The 22,273-nt window shown below is 41.2% G+C and overlaps 1 protein-coding gene across 1 annotated transcript in view; it reads right to left on the minus strand.

Annotated features, from left to right (window-relative positions):
* The window catches only part of Stambpl1 (STAM binding protein like 1), a 44,154-nt gene that overhangs the window by 16,154 nt on the left and 5,727 nt on the right, over window positions 1-22,273 (minus strand). The window contains exon 2 of the mRNA XM_027406380.2: window positions 2,821-2,903. Within this exon, the coding sequence (XP_027262181.1) occupies window positions 2,821-2,850 (30 nt within the window). The 5' untranslated portion in view covers window positions 2,851-2,903. The remainder of the gene's footprint in view (window positions 1-2,820; window positions 2,904-22,273) is intronic.

The following is a 22,273-nucleotide window of genomic DNA, read 5'->3' on the forward strand; positions in this document are numbered from 1 at the left end:
AAAGTGTCAAACTGCCCTCTAAATATCCTTAGATTTGTGCAACCCTTAGACCATATCAAAGAAGTTTACTTGTGCTGTGGATGGCAATTAATGCAGAAAATCACAACTGGTCAAAGTACAGAGAATAATTAAGTAGCTATGGAGTGCTCAGCCACAAACGGGACATCTATAATTATAGACTCTCCAAGGTTCAGTGACCATAATGGAAGAGGAGGCAGAAAGAGATAAGAGTCAGAGGTCAAGTACGTGCAAAAGATGCACTCATGAACTCAGAGAAAGTCTGGTCGACTGCACAAGACCTATATAAGATGAAGCCAATCAACACTCCAACATGAGAGGGGAAGGGCTCACGAGCCCCCACTTCTAGCTGAGGAGCTCTTGACAGTTGATGGATTCTTGGAGAGTAGATTTGGTTTTCCTTAAAGGTGTGGCCCTCTGATAGGTTAATCATGCTCTAGCATCCCATGCCCATGAGCACAAATTGGACTCTATAAATTATTAAAAAGAGAAGACATAAAGTTGGAAGGGACTGTGGGTGGGTCATAGCTCTGAGAAGTGTAAAGGAAGAACAGGGGGTTAATACATGAATTATGGAATTCTCTAAAAATTAATAAAACATTTAAATATTCTATAAATTAAGAAATAAAGTACTAAGTAACATAGATAAACACACTTTCACACACTCTTGCTTTGTTCCACACCTTATAGTACTGTTCTTGTAGTTTTCTGAATAATTTTCTAATTTCAGAGCTGCTGTTGAAGATTTTCTTACAGTGTATATGGAAATGGAAGCTTGCGAACTGTGCACCTTGGGCTTCAGTGTCTTTTCTTTACTAGATGATATTTCTCTAGCACTCCAGCAACTCATCCAAGTTCCCTCCATTAAAACTCCCCTGTAAAACTTGGTGGCACTAAATGAAAGTATTATCATTCAGCCATAGATAACCATCTCAATGTCAAAAAAAAAAAAACACAAGATTTAACAATCACAGCATTGTCTAAGGAGAGCCTCTAGCCCCACAATGCACAAGAATTATTTACAGTTCACAATGAATCAATCACTTCTATAAAACGGTTTCTGACCCCTCACTAATTTCCTGGCAATCATTTTCTATTATTCTCTAGGATGCAGCATATTCCCTGAAACAGTTAATCTTCCACAGATGTTTCCAGAGAGAGAGAGAGAGAGAATGAAGCTAGAAGTAGAGAGTAGTGAAAAGTGTGTGGACTTAGTACATACAGGGCCTGTGTTTGATTCACATTCCAGAGAGAAAGATAGAAAGGACTAGATTATCAAAGATACACTGGGAAATTGCCTAACACCATTGGTCTTTAATATCTCATTTGCATATGAACTTGAATGATGACACCAATTTCCCACATGAAAAAAAGTGTTCTGTAATACATTTAACTCAAAGCCCTGGGGGATGTTCTTCTGTATATATGTTTCTCTTATTGATTGATGAATAAAACACTGTTTGGCCAATAGCCAGCAGAGGCAGGAAGATAGGCGAGGTGAGGAGATAAGGAGAAGTCTGGGAAAGCTAGACAGAGAGAGACTGGAGGAATACACCATATAGCCACCAAAGGAGATACAGGTCTGGGCATTCTCCGGTAAGTCACATGGAAAATACATAGATTAATAGAAATGGGTTAATAATCAAGATCGAGCTAGCTAGTAAGAAGCCCTAGCCATCAACCAACAGTTTTATAATTGGTATTTTGTCTGTGTGTTTATTTGGGGCTGAAAGGTGTCTGTGAGACCAGGCTGGAAAGAGAAACTCCAGCAACACAACAGGATCTAAATTATCTCAAAACAATATCACGGAAGACCACGTGGCACCTATAAAAATGACTGCTTCATCTGCAGAGGTAGAGAGGGAGACTTCGCTACTTTATATCCCAGTACAATGACCCTGTGAGTTCAGAAAGTTCAAAGGATTCCGTGGGAGCTCCTTCTCAAGGAGTCTACGAACTACTGAGTTCCCAAGAGAGTCATTCTTGCTCAGGATTGAAGCATTCTTGTCACAACCCACTTCAGTTCAGAGGACTTCTGATTCTTTAGGTTCTTTATGGGTCCAGGGTCTGTTTTGTGTAGACAGGGTATTCAGACCAGTGTCGCTCTCAGGGCTACCAGCACTGAAAGTTTCATCTGGAGGACAAATTTAACAGCTTCCATTTATTAAGTCACCATGATAGGCTGAGAACACAGCACAAAGGCTGGCCAAAGAGATTGCATAGTATGCCAGCATTCACATTTAGAGACTGATCTGGGACACCACACAAGCACATGTGATCTCAAAGCCCTGGTTACTTCCTCTCCAACACACTGCATTTCAGGGATGCAGCTGGAAAAGCTGTGAATTCTGAAGGGCTTCAGAGGGAAAATGAGAAGAGCAAGAGTTTCAAGGATGCAGGCACAGAAGGAGAATGCCCAGGCAACACAGCCATGCTGAAATATAATGCTTTTCCAGTTGTTACCACTCAAAGCAAGCCTCAAACATCTATCTGTAAAGAAGCTGAGACTGAAGTTCTCAATGTGACATCCACTCTAAAATCCCCTCTAGTGTTTTTCGAAATGATTGACACACCTAGAACCCAGCCACACAGATTGAAATTTCAGAGTTGTGAGTAAAATGTTATTTTTATCTTGCAAAGATGGCTTTATTAGTCACTTCCTCGAAGGACACAGCCACACAGAAGCCTACAAGAAAGTGCTATGCTTCTTGAAGTGGTTGTGATTCTTTTCACAGTTGGTCCTTTCTGTTCTTCTTTTGGAGTTTTTCAAGCATAGACAAAGTGTCAGTTGGCAAGACTTACCAGTGAGTTCACAGTGAACGGCTGCTCCATACTGTCCTGTCTGTAAAGGCAAGGGGCTCACTCTTTCTTCTCAGTCACTTCATCTGTTTCAAAGACAGAGCAAAGCTGAGGTTACTCGATGAGAAACTCGTCTCAATCCCCAATTTCCATGTGAACACTTTGAAAACCTTACACAACCAGAGTGACTAGGGAGACTATGGAGTGCTCTAGAAAATACAAAACCATGGGTGTCTGTGGGTTCTTGAAATTGATCTTCTTCAAAGGTGGAGGGATGCAGGGAATTAATGTTTGATAAGCAGAGCATGTGAAACTGCTGTGTGCTAGTTAATTTGGAATCCCATGTAAGGCTATATATAAAGCAGGCTTACTTCCTTCAAAGGAAAAAGAAGAACATAGTTGCTATGAGCAAGAATGCTGAGGCACTGACTGGAGCAGAGCCTGCAGACAGGCTGGTCTTAAATAGCCTTAAAGTTGCATTTGGTAGAAGTATAAGACAGTTCTGTGAGTTCTGTCCTTGTGAACCACAGTTGTTGGAGTCCCCTCGCCTCGGGAATGGACAAGACTTGTCCTAGTGGGCCTTCTGCCTTCCAAACATGATAAATGGATGTTGCCTCCATGGTTATGTTCCATCATAGATCAAAGATGCAGGTTTATGACAGATATATTATAGACCCATAAGCAGTTAACGATAAGTTAATTAAAACGCAGGCTACTGTGAGGTCCCCACCAAAGGAAGTGAGACTTTGAGCAGAAGAAGCAGGTGCTCTGCTTGTTTTGAGACCCAGATGCCAGGAGTTCTGCAGCTGCAAGAAAGCTAATTCTACCAAAAAACCACAAGAGCTTCAAAGAGGAGCCAGAGCCAGAGCTGTGTAACCCAAGTTACAGATCCCTAGTCTGTCCTTGCTAAGTCAACAGTTTGACTGCAGCCTTAAGATGGCATGCAGAGAACCTAGGCAAGCTATGCTGAGACACATGCCCCACAAAACTCTACAATAAGTACAGGATGACTTTAAGCCATGAAATTCAAGAAAATGAATATGGTAGCAATAGAAAACTAGCCAGCTCTGTGACTACAGTTAAGTTCACGTGCTGGGGCGCTTGAAAAATGGAGAAATTATAGTACCAATGACATGGCTGCAACAAGGATTAAATGAGTTAGCAGGTAAACTATAAAGACTTCCTACTGCATAGCCAATATTCTATAACCATTAAAATTATCAGAATCTTTATTTTTCAGTTGAGGAAACTAGACTCCAACAGTGTTGCCTGGGTATGCCCAAGTTCAAATCTTAACTGAGCAGTTGCTAGTCTTTCCTTTGTACGTCAGCGTAAGCCAACCTCTCCATCCTCACATTCCACCTCTAACCCCATTTGGACATTCACTTAGGAAACTGTGGAAGGTGACAGTCTCTTAAGCTGTAACATTCTGTGGTTTCAGAAAGCCCCAATCCGATCAATCAACTCTTCTCAATGCTATTTTTCATCCCAAACCCACAGAAACCCTTCAAAGAAAATGACTCCGCCCCCTAAGGTGTAGCCTTGCCCCTCTTGCTTCCAGTTAACCTTGGAGTAAATGCTAAGCAGGATGCTGAGTTACAAAGATGGTCAGGAAAGAAACTGCCCTGGTGAGCTACAGTCACAAGTCACATGGCACCGTGGCTGATGCAGAATGCAGGCAACTCTCCCTGGGGCACGGCCACTTCTCAGCTCTCAGAGAACAACAAAGCTCAAGAGACGGAGAGACTACCTGCTTGATGTGGCTGCTCACGTCTGCAACCTCAGAGTTAATGGGGTAGAGTCAGTAGGATCAGGAGGAGTTCAATGTCAGCTTCAGCTACAAAGAAAGCTACACAGAAAAACGGAAGGCCAGCCTTGTTTTGAGGCCCTGGTCCTGTCTCAAACATCAAAACGAAGAGGGAAAAGAGGAGTTAAAGAAAGAGCCAGGACAATGGAAACAAGGAAATACTAGTTAGTCATCTGGCTTTGTAAACGTAGTAGAATTATTTCTGGAGAGGAGATGGCAGGAGGATCAGAATTTCTGTTCAAGGTCATTCTGAGCTACACATCAAGTTCAAGGCAACCTTGCATTTATGAAACCCTGTTTCTAATTAATTAATTAATTAAAACGCAGAGACCAGAACTCATCCGAAAAGACTCTAAGCCCCGGGAACAGGCATTGTGGAACGAAGCCTGGGATTTCCACCCAAGAGCTTCCAGAAGCTACGGTGGAAAGAACTGCACTTACTGCACCTGCGACTCTATCCTGCAAGATTCTTAGTTGCAGGCAAAGCCCCCACTCTTGAATAATGGAGAGATCATGTATTTCCAGGAAGTCCAAAGAAATTAGGCTCTGAGGATGCATTTCCAGGAACACCACCCCAAACCTCCCAGAACTCTGGAAGACCAAAACGCCCCCCTTCTCTCTCTGTCACAGAGCCAGCAGGATTGTCTACAGCTTCAGTTACCAGAGATTCCAGTGATGAAGTGTTGCCATGGAAACTGTGCAGTTGCCTGAGGGGGTTTCTACAAGTCTGTAGTTTCCATGTCACAGCATGAAACACAGATGTTTATCAGTTATGCCTAGGTCACATGCCTATAGCATGGCTGTAAAGAGGCATGACCATGACCTATTCAGCATTTCACATTTCTATGGAGAGCAATAAACGTGCCAAATTAGAAACAATGTGTTTAGGATGGGTGGCTGACCACAACAGTAAGTGTGCAAAACCAGATGAATGAAATTTTCTTTGTAATGTGTTTCCATTTCTATAAAATGTTTAGTTCATATATCTTAAACACCTGAATTAATTAGCTTGACATAGTCAAAATAATCACTTTGAACTTTCACACATCAGCTTATTATTTGATGGTAGAAATCAACCCTAAATATAAGATGAAAGAAGTTCACAGATTGGTTGACCTATCTTTTGGCCTGTTCATTGCATCATGACACTGTTCCTATAGGAATCACTGCATTCCTAAGTTCCCTGTTCTGCCAAAGCCATCCAAGCCCTGCCGACACGTAGGTGCTTTCCACCAGGCCACCTGAGTTTCGCCTGCTGCCATGTTAAGGTCCCAAGTAACACACAGAGACTTATATTGGGTACAAATTCTGCTTGGCCAATCAACTAGGATTTCTTATATACTAGCTCAGTCTTAATTATCATAAATTTATATATTTTATAAGACTTATCTTATCATGGACACCTTCCACTGGCGCCCTCTCTTGCTGGTGGATCACATGGTGACTCCAGAACAGAGACCAGGAGGATGAGCAAGAGAAAAGGAATGACTTCCTGTTTGTCCCTGCTTATATATGAGTCTGCCTGCTATGTCACTTCTTGCCTGGATCACATTTCTTTACTACATTTCCCAGAATCCTCCTTGACTCCTAGTCTCGCCTAAATTGCTTCTTCATTAGCCAACAGTACTTTATTCAACAACCAATAAGAAGACAACAAACACAGAAGGACATTCCCCATCACCCCATTATGAGTCTTACAACTGCTAAAGAATCACAAAGTGGTATGCTGTCTAGGTCGGTGGCTCTCAATGTACACAGACCAGGTATTCCGAGATATTTTCAAGGGCATTAAAGATCAGTATTATATTCATGATATTACTGCAGCATTTGCTTTCTGGCACAAGTGTGTGTGAGTGCATATGTGGGTGTGTGAATGAATGTACACCTGTGCCCACGAGTGGAGGCCAGAGATCAATGTCATCTGTCTTCCTTAGTCACTTCTCCACCATATATGTTTTTGAGACAGGATCTCTCACTGAATGTGAAGCTCACTAGTTAGCTATCCATGCAAAGCTGGCCAACAAGCCCAAGAGATTTCCTGCTATCACTTCCCCAGGACTAGGGTTACAGCCAAGCCCTTCCTGGCCCAGCTTTTATGCGGGTGCTGAGGATCTGACTCCAGTCCTCAAGCTCCACGGCAAGCCCTTTATCAACCAAGCCATCTCCCAAGCTTCACTGTTTTTGCTTTTTTCGTATCCATCTCTCATAATTGTGTTTTAGAAGGTCCCAGGGGGTAAAGTAATTCATAGTAATTCAATGCTCTTACTGTCTGTTTTAATATTTAATAGTGTAACAACCAACCTTAATTCTTTTAACTTTTTTTAGAGAGCAAAAAATTTAAGTATTGATTTTCAAAGACAGCCAAGCAAACAACATCAGAACTCATCATACTATGCAGTACAATCAGACATAAAGCAAGCCTTAGGAATCCAACATAGAAAAAATCAGCACTTGGGCTGCTGGAGTCTTGCTGAAATAGTGAGAGAATTTAAACAGTACGAGACACTCAGCTTTGAAGAACTGAGGCCTACAAGTGCAAATACAGCAGGCTGGTAAATACCTCACAAAGCCATTCTCTTTTTGACATAAATGTCATTTTCAGTAGCTATAGAGCACTCAGCTCAGACCCTCATTTTCTACCTTTATGGCCACATCATCAAGTCATAGACTACAGAGGGTGCACAGATGTGAGACAGTGAACAGGAATGGTGGGAATGGTTGAGAAGGAGGAGAAAACATCTTTGGCTTGTGTTTGCAGGACCCAAGGACTTAGGACACCAGAAACTCAATGGTCACCAAAGTCAACCTGAGATACTGGTGCTCAAGTTGGTTGTCTCACTCTGGTGATGATTAAAGATACGGAACTTGTAGGAGAAAGCAACACAGAATTAGTTGTCTCAGTTAAGAGAAATTAATAAAAAGTGAGGACACGAGGCAAAGTGAAATTCCCAAGAGCAGGAAGGGACTCCTAAGAGAAAGGAAAGAGTTAAACTGTTTTGTCTGGGTGGGGGTATGGTATTCATTGTAGAAACTAGATGAAAACTGAGGTAATATCACAGGTTTAGTGGTTGAAAGGGTGACATCTGTTTGTGTTCTGTTCCAGTCGGGAGACGGCCATGTGTTCATGTGTTACCCATCACTCCCCCCACCCCACACACACACCAGTTTATCTCTGACTTCTGCTTTGTCGGCTGTTGACCTTGACCGTCTGCTAGCTGTCGGATCTAGCTGGCACTGTTACCACTGACCTTGCAGGTGTTCCAAACTGTTGATTAGTCTGTGCTTTGTTTTCACATTTATGGGGCCAGCTTGTTGTATCACCATGGAGCTAATTCCTATCACAGCTACCAAGATGTAGCCACGATTGCTCTTGGTTACTTCATATTTAACTTCATGCCTGTGTTATGGGTAGTCTCTTTCCTAAACTGAGTGGAGGCTTCTAGAAACTGTCCTTACTTACTATTTAGTCTTTTGCAATTGGTTGCAGTAGTGGCAAGGACATGTGAAAAGGACAGCCATGTCCTGCACATGCTCTTCAAGGCAGAGCAAGTCTCAGGAGGCAGCTAGCTTGCTAACGCTGCCGACCCAGAGCCCTCCCTTCCTCTTATATGGGCAGTTTGGTTACAAGATGCAAGCTCTTCAGTTTTTCCTCTCTAATGTTCCCACACTAAGTCTTTGAACCCCAACACATCTGTTCTCACCCTAACATTTGTGATAACATAGTTTTAAACATGAGTCCTTTTTCCCTTACTACCCATGGTGAGCTAGCTTCCATCTCAGAGAGATATAAATGACATGTTCCATCCCTGCTCCCCCTCTTGCCAGGTGAAGTCACATAAAGGTGAGGTGTGTCATGAGGACGAGCCATGGCAAAACAAGAAAAAAAAACTTAGTTTGCTTACACACATGCAATTAGAGCACTGGTTCTCAACCTGTGGGTCTCAACCCCTTTGGGAGAGTCCCACGGAAGATATCCTGAACATCAGATATTTCTGTTCCGATTCATAGCAAAATTACAAGAAGTAGCAACAAAACTAATTTTATGGTTGGGGTCACCACAACATGAGGAACTGTATTAAAAGGTCTCAGCATTAGAGAAGTTGAGAATCACTGCCTTAGAGAGATGCAGATTTCTCTCTTGCTGACTGCTGTGAGTGGTTGTGTTGACAGCCGGACCACCAGCCTACAAGGGCAATGAGTAACTCAGGAAAGTATAGGGACCATGCCCAAGATAACTCGAAAACCCAAGCCTATCTTTGCCCTTCTTTGCCTAGTCTCAGTGTCTATATGGTTGGCTTCTACCTTACCTCTCTCTCCCCTCGGCCCCGCTAAAAGTGGTCCAGACGTTGCACTTACCCATCCTGAAGTTACAGGCTTCTCCAAAATCAGTATCATTCAACCCTCAGGTCTACAGTGAGCTTAAGTCCTGAATGCTACCTTTGGTTGTCAGAAAGAGTTAATTTGATGGTTTACAGTAAACTTTAACTTTTAACTCAGTTATCATCATTTAAAACTAGGAAGATTTCAGATATAAAGTGTTCGTGTGTGTGTGGTGTATGCATCTATACCTGCTCATGTGTGTTTATGTGCATGTGCAGGTGTGCATGTGCAGGTGTATACGTGCAGGTGTGCATGTGCAGGTGTGTATGTTGAAAGAAGAGGTCAGTGTAGGGTTGTCTTGCTCTATTGCTCTCTGGATTACTTTCAACAAGGTCCTTCACTGGATCTCAAGCTCACGAATTCAGTGAGACCAGATGGCCAGCCAGTCTCAGGGATGTGCCTGTCTCTGCTCCCCACTGCTGGAATTGCAAGCAAGCATGCACCAGCATACCCGGCCTTGGCCTTTGTGTGTGTGCTGAGGATACTAGCACATGTCTTAACACTTGTATGGCAAGCTTTTTACCAACCAAGCCATCTCCCGAGTCCCAGATTTCCAGCTATCAGAGACTCTGGCATCAGTGAGCACTTAGTGATATTTAGTTGTTTTCTCTGTGAATTGGGATCAGAAAAAGAGAAGCCAGGCTTTGATGAGGGACCCAAAGCCATTTTTATTTATTTATTGCCCAACAGGAAAGAAGGCAAACAACCTAAGTGCTAAGATGATAAGCAAATGGTACTACAAGGAAGTAAGTAATCCATGTAACATTAACTCCATGGGAGAGCTGGCTTGAGGCTGTCTGTTCTAATCCTCACACTTCAGTAGCTAACTCAGGGAAGGAAGGCAGGCTGCAAACAGCTCTGGAGGTAAACTGATTCTAGCATCTTGTTAGTCCTTAACGTGCTCCTCCAGGTTCACAACCTCATTCACAGATGGCCTGACCTGGCCGCATTGCTGTCACACAGCTGTTTGAGAACATTCATCAGAAATGTTTGATTTAGTCTCAGCTTGTTCCTTCACCTTGGCCCCAGTACAGTCCACATTCTTCAGATTTGATAACATCTGAGTTGAGGCCATGAGGCATGTAACCTGGAAGACTCCCTGCGGGAGATTCTTTTGCTCTAGTTTCTACCTTCTTGCATTTATCCCCATCCCCTTTGCTCACACAGCCTCTAGAAACTAATCATTTCCTCTTAAACTGGCCTTTTACAGAGGTGTAAGGAGCCACAGTCTCTTGCTGACCCATACACAGGGCTTGGGAACATGAGTGCCTAGAAAGGCATGAGCCAGGTGAAGTGAGCAGCCACCTACCCAGAGGGTCTATGACAAGAGTGGCTACATCCACAAACCTTCTCTGTGACCAGAACAGCTGGCCATCTTCCCAACAACAGTAGCAGCCTCTTGCTATTTGATGCCCAATTCGTTGTCTCTAGGTTTCAACTGCCCCCAATAGACTGGAGGGTACTGTGCTTCTGTCTTTTAAAATATGGAGCAAACAATGACAAGAATGGACAGAAGAAAATGTCTGGCTGGTATTTTGTGATTCCTTAAGTCTCTTTTTTACCTCCCTAAGTCTCTTTTTTCCTCCCTCGCCCTTTATCTCCACCCTTCCCTCCCCTCTGTCTCCCCCACCTCCTGCTGGACCTTCTGAAGAGCAGGGAATGTTCAGAATCTAGGGCCTCACATGCTGGGCAGGTCCTCCATACCTGAGTTACATACTCAGTGCAATTTTGTGTTGTTGTTGCTGTTTTTTCTTTCTTTCAGTATCAATTTACTTAATTTTTTTTCCTTAAAAATACACTTTGGTTTGTTGTTGTTGTTGTTTTTGTTTCTTCAGGGAGATGTACTTAAGCTCAGAATTCTTACCCACTTTCATCCATCAAAGCAGTATTTTCCAGAAGACAGAAAGGAATCTACCAGACAGTGAGCATTCTCCTTGGAGACTTTGCACTCAGGGAAGAGCTGGGGACAGCTTTACCCAGTCATGTCCTTTTCTCCCTGAGTGTCACAGTGACCTGGATAAGCAGGTGAGGTGCTGTCAGGTGACAGGGGACAGACCAGATCATGCCACCTGTCTCAGTTCTCACCAGCCAAACCAACAGCCTTTCCTGGCCTTCACTGGGTTAGAGTTCATTTTCCTGGAAGAGCAGGGTGCAGTTGACTTACTTGGAGCTACATAAAGGAAATGATTGTAACCCAAGCCTTGAGCTGCACTGGTCTAATCTGATTTAGTCAAAGGGAGAGGGAGGGCCACCCCCATGCCTTCAATGATGGAAGCAAAAAGCAGGACCTCCTCTGTTATACTGTTAAAGATGGTGACCTGCTTTAGGGGGAAATGAACTAGGCACAGTTCCTCTATCCATTTTTAAAGATTCTAAGAACAGAACACTTTGATTGTATAAAACATTTACCTACAGTACTCACAGGAAATGTTCCATGACCCAGATTGACACTTCATCTGTACCCAAATATGCGTGCGGTGAAGAGAGCATGCACAACTAGGATCTACCAATTAATAATTGGATATTAAAATTCTTTGAAGTTGTTTAAAACTTAGATATTCCAAGAACACTACTGAAGAACACATTTCCCGAAGGTAAAATAAGGCTGTGGGGAAATAAAAGTATGTGAATGCGAACAAAGAGGCAAGACCATGAGAAGCAGCTTCTATTAGGTTTTTCCTCTACCTGTTAACAATTATACATAAGTTAATAGACTTTCTGGGCACCAGGTTTCTGTGTCACCCCTGCAAGTATGTCCTAGGTAATCATTCTACACAGAGGGGTTTGAAGTCAATCAATTAGCAAGACTGAAGGGGATACAGAGGAGAGCGTTAAATACATCACCCTTGGGGAGGGGTTACATTTTTTTAATGGATTCATTTATTTTATTTTGATGTGCATGAGTGTTTTCATGCATGTGTGTATGTGTACCACGTGAGTGACTGGTGCCTGTGCGGGTCAGAAGAAGGCATTACAGATGGTTGGGAATCACTATGTGGGTGCTAGGAACCAAAGTCAGGTCCTCTGCAAGAGCAGCAGGTGTCCTTAAGTACTGAGTTAATGTGCTAATTAATGATGGTGATGACAATAAGTTTGTACTACTAGTCATGGAAACACTTCTGACATAGATTACTTCTTCCCTGGTGTACACACAAACACCTGCCAGTAGCGATGCGTCCCCCTTTCTGACTTTCTGACTCCTTAGCCTGTCATGGGTGTAAAAGACCTTCATCTGGGAGGCGGTGGTGGCAGTACTTGGAAGGCAGAGGCAGATAGATCTCTGTGAGTTTGAGGCCAACCTGGTCTACACAGTGAGTTCCAAAACAGCCAGGTTTCAGTTACACAGAGAAACCCTATTTTGGAAAAATAAAAACTCAGGAAAAACCAAAAACAAAAAGACTTTTCAACTTTTCACTGAAAGTGTTAACATCCTTCTTTCTTTTAACCCGTTTCATAGTACCGGAATCTTTGTGAAACGTACCCTGAGTATAGATTTGTAGCGAGCATTCACCTATGGATGAGCTACAAGCTGACTACTTTGAATGTACACCTATGAGTTCCAATTTTCTTATTCAAAGTGTACCATTTTCTTTCTTTCTCTCTATTGCAATGGTTCTCAACCTTCCTGATGCTATGACTTTTTAACACAGTTTCTCATGTTATGGTGACCCCAACCATAAAATTATTTTGCTGCTACTTCATGACTGTAATTTTGCTGCTGTTACGAATTGTAATGCAAATATCTGATATTCAACTCCTGGGACGGGGTCTCGACCCACAGGTTGAGAATGGCTGCTCTATTGTCTTCTAGGGAAGAGCCAGTGGAGTTCTAAGCTGAGGAGGCATTAATAAAGTGCTACCTGTCTCCTTCAACATAACAAACAATAGCAAGACAGCCGCCATGATGGTAATAGGTACTGCTAATACAGACCTTGCTGTGGTGATATATTATTTATGATTTAAGCCACTGGAGATCAAAAGGCAAAGCTAGCCACAGCCATAGAGCCAGGCAGTGCTGATACACACTCTTAATTCCAGCAGCCATGCTGGCCAGTCATAGAGGTCAGGCAGTGGTGGCACACACCTTTAATCCCAGGACTCCAGGGACAGGCAGACGGATCTCTGTGAGTTCAAGGCCACACTGAGCTTTACAAATTTGATCCAGTCTAAAAGAGAAACAGCTCACACCACGGTGATCTCAGCATTTGGGATCAGACACCTTTAATCCCAGCACTAGGGAGGTGTAGACAGGAGTGATATGGCTGGGGAGAGAGAGGAATATAAGACAAGGGGAGACAGGAACTCTGAGGCTTGGTGGAGAGCAGTGCAGTCAGCATTGCACTCTGAGGATCCATGGAGACAGGGTCACCCATTTGAGTCTGAGGTAGAGGTAAAAGCTAGTGGCTGGCTGCTTTGCTCCTCTAATCTTCAGCATGAACCCCAATATCAATCTCCGGGTTTTTATTACGAGTGTTACACCTTCCTTCCCTAACGGAATCAAGCGTCAATCACATGATCTCAGACTGCTGTGAAGAGAGCCTGCTCAGAGCTTAATAGACACTCGTGCTTACACGTAAGACCTATAACCCACAGTCAGAACACCTGAGCTCAAATTCCGAGTCTTCTTAGAGTGAAGTAATGTTTGACAAATATAAAGCACAATACTCACTACCATTCCCTCTCCATTTTATGCATGAGAAAACAGAAAGTTCTAGAAGAGGCAATAAAATTGAGCATTGAGGGAGGAAGGAAGTAAAACAAGGAGCGTGCAGAGTTCTGATGTAGTCCTGCAGTGATAGCAGTAATCCATTGCCTTTGAAAGTTAACAGTGAGATCCCAGGGAGGGTCAAATCCATGGGCCTCAGACAGAATTGACTGTAGAAAGGGGACTTCCATCGAGCATCACAAACATATAATTCCTAATCTCCATGCCCAAGACACAGGATGGACATTCATTCACACTTCTTTCTTAGGCAGAATGATTCAGTGTCTGTGCCTAGCCACCTGGCACATGTAAATAAATCTAAACGCACAATTCTTCTACCAGATCATGTTTCAATTCCAAGTATTCACTAGCCTTGAAGATAAATTCTAAATTTTGTGGTATTCAAAAGACATTTCATAAACTTATAAACAGACTTACTAGCAGGAGAGAAGCATTGTCATCTTGAATACATAATTTTGAGCCTTTAAATATGATAATTAATATGCAAAATAAAATGTTTGGTAAATTTAAGGTGTCAGGAAGATACTTAAACACATTTTTCTAATCATAAATTCAGGATGATAATTTTGCTTTTCTGTTGGCAGGTCCAAAAAAAAATAAAAGAACTCTGAAGGCATTCATTTCAAATAAGCCACTAACTTGTGCTGTTATTGTAATAGGTTTCCCTTTATTCCAAATTGCTTTTTTAAAAATACTAGTCAAAGATACTTAGTTCAGTGAACCCATTTTTAAATGACATCATTTTTTTTTTTTTTTTTTGCTTGCCAAGATGACTGAGGCTCTGAGATAGATGGGACCAGTTATCCATTTCCTAAGGAGAGTTTTCCAACAAATGATGCTAGTCTGACATTACTATTCACAAGAAGAAAACAAAACAAAAGCCAGATATCCTGAAGCATCGGCTCACTGCTTCCTCAAGATTCTGCAGACACAGGACTCTTGCACTGTTCAGTGTGCTCCTATGAGTGGTTGCATTTGTTTAGTTTTGAAGCAGATGATCTCTTCAGTGCAGTAGACAAAAGCCGCAGAAGGCTGTCGAATGAATGTGACTATAGGGTGGTGGTGGAGGTGGAGTACTGAGAATGAAAACAGGGTTACCCACATGCCCTTTCATGGCCCTCTCTAGTAATACACCAAACATTCTTCAAGAAGCCCTTATGTCAATGGAGTGGTTCAAATGTTACCACCTCCCACAGCTGTCATTATCTCTCCACCCCTGCCTTTCTCCCCCGTAGGTGACATCCCTCTCATGCTAATGTAATGTTCTTTCTGACTGTAGTTCCTAGACTACCTGGACCACAGTAACATGGTGGGGGAGGGAGATGCTGGCAACAATAGGTAATTATGACCTAAATGAATCAGAATTTCTGGGAAGGGTGCCCCTGGCATCTCTCTCACTACCCCCCTTCTCTCTCTCTCTCTTTTAATCCAACAGCTGAGGCTATGCTTATTCACATCAGAACTTGAGACATTTCATCAAGTAAAATTCCTCTAAGACAGTAACAGATAACCCTCTAAAAATGCCTACTCTTCACTCATCTGACATTGTTTTAGGACATACTCATGGTTTCCACAAATGAGAGGCATCTCTCCTCTTCTTCACCCTTCAATCTACATCCCAAATACTGATTTTTCCATCTTTGCAGTTGACATGTCTTTATCCTATGGAATAGAGTAGTTTTTCGTGGCTACCATTTAATTTGAGATGCAGCTGTATTCCTTCATCTCCACCAGGGCATCCAACTCTGATTTATCAATGGTATCCAAAGATAAATACATCTTTGCTACAAATACTGCCTATTCCAAATAAATTTATTTCTCCTATCATTTACACATCATTACTTCTTAAGCTCTGACCATGAACCAGAAGTTAGTGAAACAATGGAGAATGAAAACACAGACCTGTGGGAACTTTCTGGACTAGTGGCAAGGGCTATGGCAGAAAGGTAAAAATATTAAACAATTGGCTATTAAAAGGTTATGGCACCTGCTACAAGGCAGCATAGAGAATCAATTGGAGGTTAGCATTTTCTTAAAGCAAAAATATTGTGGAAGTGATGGTATATTCTCTAGAACCATGGCATTGGTTTGTCTGATGACTGGAGAAGCAAACTTTCATGATTTAAACTATGTCAGTTTTTCCTCTATAAAGAAACCATTTTTTTGCAATGCAATTAAAAAGCATTTTGTAAGCAGTTCTTTTAACACTATGCAAATATTCTGTTACCAGCTAACTTTAGCAACTAAAGATGGTTTTTTTGTCTGAAACAATCACTGCAATGTTTTAAAAGGGTGATTTTCTATTAACATCATTCCTTGCATATTTACTAGGTTAGCAGGATTTCTTGGATGAAAGCTGCTTTGCTTCTAGATAAAGTTTCAAAAAGTTAAACAGTCTAATGAGTCTACCCATGGTGAGAGAAATAATGAGGATGAACACAGCACCTCTCAAATGGCAAGCACTCTACCACCAAACTTTTCCCTCAGTTGCCATCTATTGTTTTAATGGTCCCTACAGTCTCACTTGTTAAGGCTTACTTCACAGAAGATATCATTTCTGAGCTTGTGGAATCTTTATGAGGTGCAGCCTGGTGAAAAGAAATGAGGTCTGTAGGTAGAACTCTCCCTTGATGGCAGTATTGGATGTCCAGACATGAGTCACTCACTATCTGTCAGTCTGTCTCTTCTCTCTCACACCTTCCTCCCCACCTCCCCCACAAACTTTCTTTTTCCTGGCTTCTGAGAAGTGAGCAGCTGTTCTCCACCATTTGTTTCCTGTCTTAAGGCTTTGCCTTGTTGTAGACTCCGGGTTAATGGAACTGGCTGACTGTGGACTGAAACAACCTCTGGAACCATGAGTCAATATAAATCTTTCCGCTTTACTGTCTCAGGTATTTCACCAGGAAAGCAAAGCTGACTAAGTTGATCTTCAAACTCAAAATACTTAGAAATGTGTCTACGTTATTTTTTTATTCTGACACCTTTATGTTTAGACATGTTTGGATAAATAGCTCTTGGTCATGTCTAATTTATTGAAACATATGGAATAAATTGAGCATTATATATTTTCCCTAAGAAAAACATCCTTTTCTTAGTCTTAAATTATAATTTTGGGAAGTGACCCATGAGTCTCCAGATATATGTTTAGCTTCTTGTTTAATTCTCAATTCAGGCTAACAGGGTGGTCTGTCCAAATAAGGCATTCGGTACACATTTACAAACTTGAAATTATCAGGCTATGATGGATAAAGTCGTAGAGAACGCAAGATGTGGTGGTCCGGACAGGAGACAAGTGTATCATTGTGGAAGGAAGTAGCCCAGGTCTAAACTAGAGACAGTAAATGGAATAGGAAATATGGCTATTGGGGAGCATTCTGGGACATGGTGGCATGCAGGCAGATGTGTTGCTGGCTACATCTTGATCAGAAGGGAACAGGAAGTAGATTGATTCAGTGGGCATGGCTTTAGCATATGTGAGACCTCAAAGTCCACCATGAGGATAATGGACTAAATCTCTGAAACTGCAATCCACCACCTCCATTAAATGTTTTTCTTTATGAGTTGCCGTGGTCATGGTGTCTCTTCCCAGCAACAGAAACACTAAGACACCAGCAGACTAATTTACACTCTTGATTATATAGATCTGAATAAACATCAAAAAGGCCAGAATCAAGGGATTGTCTACAAACAAAACATACAAACAGCAACAAAAGAGTGCTCTTAAAAGGCATAAAAAATCATGAAAGCCAGAAAGATTGAGGAATGATTCAAGATTAAAGACACTGAGTCGATAAGACAACTAAGTGTAGTGTGTGATCTTGGACTGGTGCTTCCAATAGAGGAAGGACTTTGGTAAAATCTGAAGTATAATGGTAGTTTTACTTCTGTGACTGTTGATGTTTATAGAATCAGAGTAAGCAACATAAAGAAATGTTGGATACTACTTCCACAATCATTTGGATACCTGCACTTATTTTTTGGATTAAATATTTTAAGTATTTGTATTAAGTCTGAAAATTTCACACAATGTTCATATTCAGCCCTTAAAGTCCTCCCATAGCCATCTTCTCCACTTTCACCTGCCTACCCACCCAATTCAATCACAAACCCACCTCTTACTAAGTCCAGATTGTGTTACTTTCTTACTCCTCTTGGAGTTGGGGCAGGCCCTGCAGTATGGTTGACCCTCTAGGGGTCACATCATCAAAGAAAGCTGACTCCCCCTCTGCAAGCAGTTGTCACATGCCAATAGCTGTTTAGTTAGTGCTGGGACACCATGCCCACCAATGGCCTTCCATGCTGGGACTTTTGTCTGGCTTCCAATTGTGCTGAAATGAGGTCTTTTTGAAGTGTTTAAATAGTATCTTTGGAAGTCAACAAGTGATATAGTAACAAAGTAAAATAATATTTGCATCAGTTGCAGCCCGTATAATATCCATTATCACCACGTCGGATGAAAATTTGAAGATCAATAGTAAAAAGACTTGAGTAAAAATGACCAAATGATATGAACAAGATTGTAGGCAAACAGAAACAGCTACATACTAGGTGAAAAAAATGTTTAAGATCACTAGTAATTTTTTAAAAAATACTGATTTTCAGCACAGGGATATAGGTCAGTAGTTCAGTGTGTAGCCAGAATGCTCCAGGTACAGGTGTTGGGTCTTTGGCATCACAAAACAAAACCTTGAATTTAGACTAGGTCATTTCATTTACTGGACTGATAAAATTCACATAACTGATCAGACCCAATAGTGATGATTCTGAAGAACATATATATGCTCCTGTTGACCAAGAAGGTCTAACTTGAAAATTGTTCTTTAGGTTCCTTGACTAAACACACACACACACACACACACACACACACACACACACACACACACACACACTGTAGCATGCTTTGAAAATATTAAAATTTTGAAATAAATATAGACATCAAAAGGTAATAATTTAGAAGAATATGTTAGATGATGCTGTTAAAGAAGATTTAAATGCTTGCACACTGGACCACGAGACTGTTCAAGTTAGGGCATCAGGAAAAATAGCAAGTGATGAAAAGCACTCAAGGCAAGGCATCATGCTTGGAATGTGGATGCATAAGTATTTAACTTGTATGGACATTGGGAATTAAAACATCTGGTACGCAGCTGAATTTTCCTTAAATGATCCCTCAAGGATCACATCACAGGAGACTTTCAGTTCATTTGCTGTGTAATTTGCTGCTTGTAAACATCACTTTATAACTGAAAAATTACATCTTTCCTAAGTCTGCAAGCTTTGAGTGCTTGAGACTCAATTTCTTGGGTGGTCAATATCTCTGTGTTGGAACAGATGATTAAGCGGGATGATGTCAGTGTTACACATCAATGACATCCAATTGCCAGGAAGAGAAATTTTCTGGCTGTAGAACATTTTGGAACACAGAGATGGAGAACCTTACTGCAAAATCTTCCAAGATGGCCCTACTAAATTCAGAGCCCCAAGTCCTTATCCATGTTCCCATCTGCCTTTATGATGACAAACTTGTATTTTACTCAACTGATTGCCATTTCTAGGAGGTGTACTATGTGGCTCAAGCTGAGGGATATATTTATCTGTATTACATTTAGTCCATCGTCCTTTCAAAATTGTACATTTGTGTGTACCAGAGGAGGTTTAAGCACCTTGGCCAGATCTTGAAGGCCTCCTTGTTCTGTCCCCCTCCTTTCCCATGCATTATTGGATTGTTTTGCACTGTTTACTATGTTTTTCATAGCCTTCCTTTGATCAAATCTATCTCCAAACACTGGCCACTCAGAAGGACGTTCGACATTATCTCTACAGAAGCCTGCTACCACTGAGGGCTTCTGGACTTAACACAGGGCATGAGAGGTACCATTCCAGTCCAGTCTAAGAATTCCAAGGCAGCCCTCAGGGCTGTATTGTCGTGTGTGGTTACGTGCAAATGTATATTTAAGACAGATGGAACACATGCTTAAAAATAAAAACAGAACTAGGCATCTGAATATGAAATTAGACGTCACTGTTATATTTCTCTAAATATGTCTTACTAACCACTTGCATCCACACCTCTTGCCAAGACTTTTAGACAGAGGCTACCAGATTCCACCCCAACCTCTAGAAGAGAAACTCTGTAGGTAGGATGGAAGACAGTTTTTGAACTAACTCGAGGATTACTTTTATAAGTCATTTCATAATTGACAATACCACCCTCAATGAAAGAAAATTCACTATGTATGTCCTTAGAACATGGGAGTTCTATTTCTTTCAACATTTTGGTATTTTACTAATTAGTAAATCCACCTGATTCCAAGTTAATTTTAATTTTATTTACATACTTGAGTTTTGCATCAATTCAGTGAGCAGTTGCCCTGTGCCATAGAAACACCCAAACATGAAGGGCCCTTTCCAGGCCTTTCCAATCCCATTCCATCTCCTGGCTCCACTCTTTTACTGTTAGAGAAAAAAATGGGACATTTAGAAACAAACCTTTTGAGGACAAAACAGATAGAAAAAAGAACTAGAGTCAGTCCATCATTAGACCAAAGCAAGGACCCATGGACAAGGAAGAGTCCTTTAGGTTTCATTTTAACCACAGAAATGACAGCACTGTTGTTAAGGGATACAGATTTAGAGGTAGGACACAGAATAGTATCCCGTTCAGAAAAAATGAAATCATGGGGTCAGTAGATAAGAGAAATTCAACCATAATCCCATTACTAAATGTGGTTTTCCTTTTGCTTTTAATTAGAGGTTCATGGCTGATTACTGTTCAGCCATTTGAGCTTGAGACAGTGTTCTAAAAGGAACCTGAACCAGGGCTTCTTTTTGAGCATAAGCAAATGCAGAGCACGAAGTCAGTACACAGGGAGCCAGAAAAGGTTAAAATGAGTCATCCTGATCTCCTGTTTCCAAATTAACTCAATGAATCACCAAGTCAACTCACCAGTTGATGATCTGTGATGGTTCACTCAAAGTTACCTCTCATAAGAATCTTTGCAAAATCTCTGGCTCAAATGAGATGCCATTAAAACATTAGTTATGGAAAGTGTTTTTATAAACCCAAACCCCAAATCCACCAAATCTCAAGTTCTGTCATCTATAGTCAAGCTAAAACTCAAAAAATTGAAGAGTTCCTTTAGGAATGGATGAAACTTTGGTTGGTTAAATAAAGAAATATCCAAATCAAAGGATGTACATGTTATTTAAAATGCCTTCAAGAATATAATTGATGGTTTACAGAAAAGCTTTATCTAAGACCAGAAAAAGTCTCACATGCTGAACGAGATACAACATTGGGACTGGAAGTGTATAGCTCAGTGGTCAAGTCTTTGCTTAATGAATGTGTCAGTGAGTCAAATCACAGCACAAAACAAAACAAAACAAAACAAACAAAAAAACCCTGAAAACTTGGTCCTAATTATAGACTTCTCAAAGTTATGAGGAAAAAAAAAACTCAGAAGGCTTTAATGTTGTGAACATCCATAAATCCATAAATCCAAGATGGCAGACTAGATTGACCTAGAAAAAACCTGAAAGAACTGACAATTTCTACTCTTCACCACCACAGGGATCTCTACACCAGTAATTAGAATCTGGTCTCCAAGAACTAGATGCAGTGAATTAAGTAAGTCAAAGAATAGCTACAATTTACTTTGCCTGTGCCCTCCAGAACCTTCTGCAGAAGATAAATAAATAAATAAATAAATAAATAAATAAATAAATAAATAAATAAATAAACAGAAATACAATCATTACTGTGTCCTGCTTGGAGAGTGGAAGCTATATGAGATTCTGGATCATGGGGAAAGGTAGATGGCACAGAGATCCTTGAAATACTGACAGCCAATCCTGGACTCAGAACCTGATGCACTTTTTTTAAGAAGGCAAATTCTCCCTATCTCAATAATATGGGTACCAATTCTAAGTTGTAGATGATGAATCTGCATTTGATTTGGGAGCCATGGGGCTCCCACACACATCATACTCACTCGTCAGTCAGTATCTCTAGCAGGCAATATGCAGCATAGGAGACAGGGAAATACATCAGAAAATCTGGCTTTGACCCCCCAGCTATATCACCTACTAGCTTATGACTTAATATACCCGGCCTCTTTGAACTTCAATTTTTAAATATTGACCCCCCAGCTATATCACCTACTAGCTTATGACTTAATATACCCGGCCTCTTTGAACTTCAATTTTTAAATATGCGAAGAAATGTCTACTACAAATAGGAGTTGTGATGAACATTAAAAATATCAACAAGCACACATAGCTCTTCATTTATGTCCAACTCTATTTATTGACACACATACTAATCCATGTCTTCCAATTCAACTCTTAAGAGCTAGAAAGACGAGGAAACAAAACCTCACAGAGGTGAGCAACTTGCCCAATGACACAGCTAGGAAGTTGTTGCAGGATATTTGTTTATACTATGTGAAGGTGTGTCTTTGTGATTGGTGTAATAAAAGGCTGAATGGCCAATAGCTAAGTAGGAGAGAACAGGTGGGACTTCTCCAGGGAGAGGGGAACTCTGG

Source organism: Cricetulus griseus, chromosome 3 (assembly GCF_003668045.3).
Source record: "Cricetulus griseus strain 17A/GY chromosome 3, alternate assembly CriGri-PICRH-1.0, whole genome shotgun sequence".
Lineage (NCBI taxonomy): Eukaryota > Metazoa > Chordata > Mammalia > Rodentia > Cricetidae > Cricetulus > Cricetulus griseus.